This window comes from Elephantulus edwardii, unplaced genomic scaffold (genome assembly GCF_000299155.1).
Source record: "Elephantulus edwardii isolate Elephantulus edwardi_28Jun2011 unplaced genomic scaffold, EleEdw1.0 scaffold00249, whole genome shotgun sequence".
Taxonomy (NCBI): domain Eukaryota; kingdom Metazoa; phylum Chordata; class Mammalia; order Macroscelidea; family Macroscelididae; genus Elephantulus; species Elephantulus edwardii.
The window spans coordinates 3,862,167-3,868,960 of NW_006399999.1; the positions used below are offsets into that span (position 1 = coordinate 3,862,167).

Genomic DNA, 6,794 nt, shown 5'->3' on the forward strand with positions numbered 1-6,794 from the left:
TGTTGTGCATAGGGTCGCTATGAGTCGCAAACAACTCGACGGCACATAACAACAACAATTTGTTTGCTCATAAAGTTTGAATGTGTTGTGGTTCATACTATTCTTTATTCACATTATGTTTCATACATTCACATGCATTATGTTTTATAAAATTAATAACCGTTTGTCCTTGCCCATCATTATTGTCTTCCCACCCATATCATTTCCATTTCCTTACCCTCAGCCCCCACCCACCAAGTTGTGCAAACCTGTAGTTTTGCTCTTACCCATCCTCACCCCTCCACTCCCACCTCTTCCCTCCTTCAGCTCCCATACATGTTTTACTGTTCTTCTATTTTTATAATAATAATCTTAATCTTACTTTTTTTTTTGCTTTCTATCCTTAGAACAAAAGTATGGACCTACCACATGGTAAAGGCTTACTAAAAGCTGCTTTGAGTAAAACAAAACAAAAACCCCAGCCAGAACAGTACATGAATAATATATCACGTTATTGTTGTTATGTGCCTTGAGTTGCCTGCAACTCATAGCGACCCCGTGTACAACTGCTCTGAAGTCTGCCCTGTCCTGAGCCAGTCTCACTGACTCTGACACACCTACCCCCATTGCCCTAGTTACTGTATCAATCCATCTCACCTGCGGTCTTCCTTTCCTTTGCTATCCCTCCACCCTTCCAAGCATGATGTCCTTCTCCAAGGATCAGTCCATTCTGGTCACACACCCAAAGTATGTAAGATGGAGTTTCAAACTTCTTTCCTCCAAGGAGAAGAATATATCATAAGATTATCTAATTTAAAATGGCCACTTCCAGTATATGTTATTTCACTAATGCCTAGAACGATGATGTTTATGTGTTTCATTTCATTCATGGCACACTGGTTTTCCTAAATTCATACTTCATACATTCTATGCTCCAATTATCAATGGGTGTTTGCAACTGTTTTTGTTCTTTTATTGTTGCACGTTTTCTCCCTGCCCCCCAATCTCCTTTCTCAGTCCACTTTGCAATGTACTTCTTGTTCCAGGTTGTTGCCATACATATAATACCTCATCATCTATTCCTTTCAGACCATTCTTCCTTTCATCTCTTCCAGTGTAGTGTTTATTATCTCGCCACACTTTTTTTTTAGTGTCTTCCAAACTGACGACAGCTCTACCTCCTGTGCCACAGCTAACAGTGTGTCTCTATTGTTCATAGGGTTTTCGAACACTTGTATCAGAAGTGGATAGCCAATGTTTCCCTCTATTCTCTCTTAATATAGAAATTCCACTTTAGTACAGCAACTGACATACAATGCTGTACTCATAAAAGCAGATGATAAACACACCTATACATATTTAAACTATAAGAATATAACAACCTACAAATAACTTCCCTAATACAAAATACTAGCAAATAAGTTTTGTTCCCCTATGAATAGACCTTTAAGAAAAACAAGCATAAGGTGTTATTGCATGAGTGGCGGTAGACTTTTTGATGTATGGCACAGGCCCCCAAATAAAGGGTATCTATGTCCAATTCTCACTGGCTTACAAAATATCTAAATTTGCTTCTTCAGACCAAAGATAAACTGGAAAGATGATGAGGTTAATAAGATAAAATTTATGACTGGCTTCCAATCCTGCCTAAATATCATGATAAGGAAATAGCTGGTACACAGGTTCATAGTATTTTACTCCTTTTTTTTTTAATTGACCAAGTCCTTTTATTCTTGGATTTTCCCAAAATAACTTCCTCGTATGAAATAATTGATTTTTCTCTTCTTGAAAACTCTACCAAAACGTATGTACACTTTGGGGGTAGTAACAGTTTCCTGTGAAACGAGATGTTCTTCACAATTGCCCAAATTGATATCTTTTCAAGTGAATAAATGACCCAAGGAGACAGTGGCTAATGGTACTGTCTTAGCTAAAACTGCACTCAACAGGCTGCCTGACAAAATTAATCAGATATAAATTATGACAGAGCAATTTTAGAGTCAATGCTAGATGGAAGGGTCAGCCGAAAACCCTAGCAAGATTTTGCTGTTCATGGGGCGGGGGTGAGGCATGAGTGAGGAGTCTGTCATCTTCTGCTTGTGTTTTTGTTTTTGAGTTTTTTGTTTGTTGTGTCTCTGTGTGCTATTTTTGTTAGAATTTGCTTGCATTTTCATCCTGTGTGAGTATAACTGAGTCTCTCTTTTCTAAAATCACATGTGTCCATGAAAATTACTCTCTATAAAATACTGAAGTCAGTAATTTCTAGGGAGCTCTGCTGGCCTTATGATAAGAAGCACTGTTCTGCAGTTCCAAAGGCACGCGGTTCAAATCCACCAGCCACTCTTTGGGAGAAGGATGGGCAATCACCCATGCGATTAACTGCCTCTGAAAACCCACTCATAGTCAGCTATGAGTCAGTTCCAATTCTGTGGCATATAACAATGCTGAAAGGTCAGCTATGAGTCACAGGCAGAAGAGTAAAAATTTGCTTTTGTTTGTTTTCATTTCTTTGAGAACACTTCAGATTTTGATTGGAAGGAAAGAAAATTAAGTGCACACAGGAAGAAATTTATTGAGGCATTAAGAGGCAAAGGTTGGAGAGGGCGGTTCTCCATGTGGCGGGTGGGGCCGCCGGAGGATGCCGCGGCGGGGTTCCAGTCCCGCGGGATCCTTCTCTTGAGCAGCTCAGGACCGATTTGGCCGGGGTCTGCCTTCGAGCGCGACCTCAGCACCTGCGCCGCGCGACCCTGGTCCTTTTTTTGTCGTCGGGAAGGCTGTGACCCCCGCGCGCCGGAGAGTCTGTCATGGCGGAGGGGGCTATAGTTTGCCCAGGCAGCTAGAGGGCATAAACTGCTTTCCAAATTTAGAGGTGGTGCAGTGTGCCAACTATTCTCTACTATACTGAAGTCCAGTTCTGCCGACTGAGCATCTGAGCAAGTGACCAGGCATTCTCCAGGGGCTCATCTTTCTGGAGGGTAAAAAGTGGATAGTGTCTCACATGTCAAAGGATGGCAAGTTCTCGATCTAGATCCCCCAGGTGGAAACCAAGGTCTTTATCACCAGTACCTAGAAATTCTGACAACTATAAACAAAGACATTTTTATGGATATTATGGCTCTGACTATAGGAAGGATCCCAGAAGACCCATTGCTTGGAGAATGGACAATGAGAAATATAGGCAGAATAAAACAAGCACTCTTTCTCATGAAAATATGTACTACCGGCCTTATGAATATAGATCACCTTCCCCAAACCTAAGAAGAAACACTTCAGAAAATTTTTATAAGCCCTACCAAATTTATTCACCAAGAAGAGGGACCGTTAATAGAAGATCTCAGTATATGCCAAAATACGCAGAAAGTAGTTCTGAGCAAGAGAGGAATTGTTATCCCCAGAAAGAGCGAGGAAGGTATTTTCCTGATGACTACAGAGGTAGAGGAAGTGGGAAAAGAGGAAAACCACCTCAGAGGTCAGTAGCAAATTCTTCCCAATTAGAAGAAAAGTGGCATGAAGATGAATTTAGGTCCCAGTGGACAAAAGAAAAACAGTATCCCCAGACACCCAGAAGAAATTATGAAGACTTTGAGACAAGGAGCTCTTTTAAGAAAAGGTATCCTGAAGATCGTCATTTCCGAAAATTCCGCTATGCGCCAAAAAGACCTGACAACATGGAGAGGTATGAAAGAAGAGAGCCTGCCAAGCATCCGAGGTGGAAGTCCATCCCTTCTCATTCACCTTATCAAGAAAAGAAAAGTTCAAAGAACTCTGAACTGCAGACTCGTCATGCTGACAAGGAAGAAGACTCCGAGACTGACCCAGTAACCAAGATATCCTATGACTACCGCAGCAGGCACACCAAACCCTCAGATGAGAGCAAGGACTTTTCTGATGGAAGAACTCAGAAGTACTCCAAGGAAAAAGATAGAAAGAACAATTTTCAAAAAGGCCCTGTAACAAGAGAATCAGAATATTTTAATGCTGGCAGAGGGAGAGAGACTAACGATGAGCTAGTCAGAGTACCTTTTAAGCAAACTAAGAAAAACTGCCCAGCTGGTACTCGTTCAAATAAAACTGTTACTGATTTGAGACCTTCTAATGAAGAACTGGAGGGAGAAGTGAAGAAACAAGAGAATTTAACAAAAGAGGGCAATTCTTCCAGCAACTATCTTGATAAAAGTAAAAACCTTTCAGAAGTGAAATCCACATATTTCAGTCATCAGAAGAAATTTCTAACAGTTAAAGTAAATGTGAAGAATAGAGTAGATCCATCCAGGATTGCTCCTAGCTATTCCACAGAGAGACAGATGTCACATGATTTGGTTGCTGTTGGCAGGAAAAGTGAAAACTTTCATCCAGTGTTTGAACATCTTGACTCAACTCAGAATATTGAAAACAAACCTACAGGAGAATTTACTCAGGAAATTATAACAATAATCCATCAACTTAAAGAAGATTATTTTCCAACACATGGCATTACTCTACATGAACGTTTTTCAAAATTGCAAACTACACAAGATGTACATGTGGATGAAGTTAAACTGAAATCAGATCCTCAGATTCATAGGATAATAGATATGTCTTTGACTGAGCTTCAGAATAAAAAAACTATGGACTATGAATTACATCAGAGTCCAGTTAAAGTGATAGATCCAAATGACTTACGACATGACATTGAGAGGAGAAAAGAACGACTGCAGTTTGAAGGTGGACAAATTTTTCAAGCAGCTAGTGCCTCGGACAGGAATGAACAATGTTCCCGTTTTTCAAATTTGAAGAATACCAATGATGATGGAATAAAAAAATCTGTCTATTTCTCAAAACCAAGTTTTAGAAAGTTTGTTCAGAAGCCCAGCAAGAAATATAAAAATATGGCCACAGAAATCTAAACTGGAATTTTTACAAGTGGAGATGACACCACGGGAAGATTTTGGGAAACATCTCTCTTTATCAGGAATTAAAATTGACACCACGACATTAATACTGTAACTTTCTGGATTAAAACAACTTTTCGAATAGTTCAATGCTGCAACCTTTTTACATGTTAACAGTTGCTTTTAAATAATAGTATTGACTTTAAAAGTTGTATTAAGTATAATTGGTGTGGTTTGGTTTTTGCAAAAGTCTCAAAAGAACCATTTAAAGAGCATTATTTGCTGGTGCATTATTTTCCTCTGGGCATAGATTCTTAAGGAAGACATGAACTGTGTTATATCCAGGCATAGATAAGGTTAAAAGTTTTGCTTATATATCAAAAATAGAAGTGTCTGAATTGTATAATGTATGCACATGAAAGAACCTGTAACAGTGGCCTTATGGTAGCAGATTTTATATCAAGGTTTTTTCTGAAGATATTTTGGCTTATAACTTGAAGTTTTGTTAAGTTTCTTAAGATCAAGGCTTATATAATTCATACATTTCATATTAAGATGTAAGAAAGCTAGAAAACAGATGCTTTAAATTTTCCATCAGGTAGTTATAAGTGCACTGAATTTTTAGTAATAGGCTGGTTTGGTTTCTCTCCCCCTGCCCCCCGCCGCTATTTACTCTTTTCCAGTTTCAAAATGCTACTGTGGAAAATAGATAAAGATTTTATAGTCTATATTCCATCTTCTTTTTCCCTCAGGGTAATCTAATGCATATCATATTTTTAAAGGCTTTAAAAAAATCTGATAGACAAAATCTCATCTTTGAAAATTGTACTTTACTACTACAGCATTACAGTTTTCAAGCGTTTCTTTGCCGTTCATTTGCTATATACCAAGAAACTACAACATGGAATACAATATTGATACCATTTTAACTGAAATTTTAGGTCCCAATACCTTTTTTTTAATGTTTTCCGTGTTCTGCTTAACAGTACATATACATTCCCAGTTACATTTTTGTGAAATGCTTATTTGTAATAAAATAAAATACTGCTGTTTTTCCTTGAAAAAAAAAAGAGGCAAAGGTTACATTTGTGGTGCCTGGTGGACATCATATAGTGATGTTAAGCAGGAAATAAGCAATTTCTGAGGAAACAACTCAGATCTGGAGAAACAATGTGATGTACTGAAAAGAATTCTGACTTTAACTTAAGACATATGGGCTTTGAAAGACTAACTTAATTATTGTCCAACTCTAACAGTATGTGATTCAAGTGCATCTTACTATCTTAATTTGAAATTTCTGAGTTTTTTTCCCCAGCATTTAATATGAGAACCTACATTTGCCGTATTTGCAGTATTACCTTTACATCGTCAGAAATGTTCCGGTCTCATATGCAAGGAAATGACCATCAGATTAAGTAAGTGTCTTTTTTATTTTTGAGAGTTGTTTTGTTTTAAAAAAACGAAACAAAACAAAGTGGTTCTATGATATAAAACAAAATCCAGGGCTTCTGTCAAGTCCCCTTATAACTATTTTATAGACTCTCTACTGTTCATTGTTTCATTTTTTGCTCCCAAATTTGGTTGATGTTATTTGTAACATGTCCTGGCATCCTCCAGGGAGTCCCTAGATAATGTATTGACAGAGCTAGCTAACTGGTACTCCTCTTTATCAGGCAGCATGATAATTTTTTGGAGTGTGTTGAGGTAATATTCTCAGGAGAATCATATAAACTCAGAAAACACTTGGAAGACTAGCTTAGTTACAGGTACGCTTTCAGTGAGGTGTGGTGCCTAAAAGCAATGATATTGCTGTTAAACAGATCTAGATCCATCTTTTTACAATTGTGTAACTTTGGATAATTATAATAATTAAATTAAATAGTATATATAATGTGCTTGGTCTGACAAATATTTGTTGTTGTTGTTGTTATGTGCCGTAGAGTC

The 6,794-nt window shown here is 37.9% G+C and overlaps 1 protein-coding gene and 1 pseudogene across 1 annotated transcript in view; both read left to right on the top strand.

The window, feature by feature from the left end:
* Window positions 1-6,794, top strand: part of ZMAT1 (zinc finger, matrin-type 1) — a 70,557-nt gene that overhangs the window by 60,263 nt on the left and 3,500 nt on the right. The window contains exon 4 of the mRNA XM_006899256.1: window positions 6,166-6,265. Within this exon, the coding sequence (XP_006899318.1) occupies window positions 6,166-6,265 (100 nt within the window). The remainder of the gene's footprint in view (window positions 1-6,165; window positions 6,266-6,794) is intronic.
* Window positions 2,988-4,865, top strand: LOC102844717 (annotated as a pseudogene).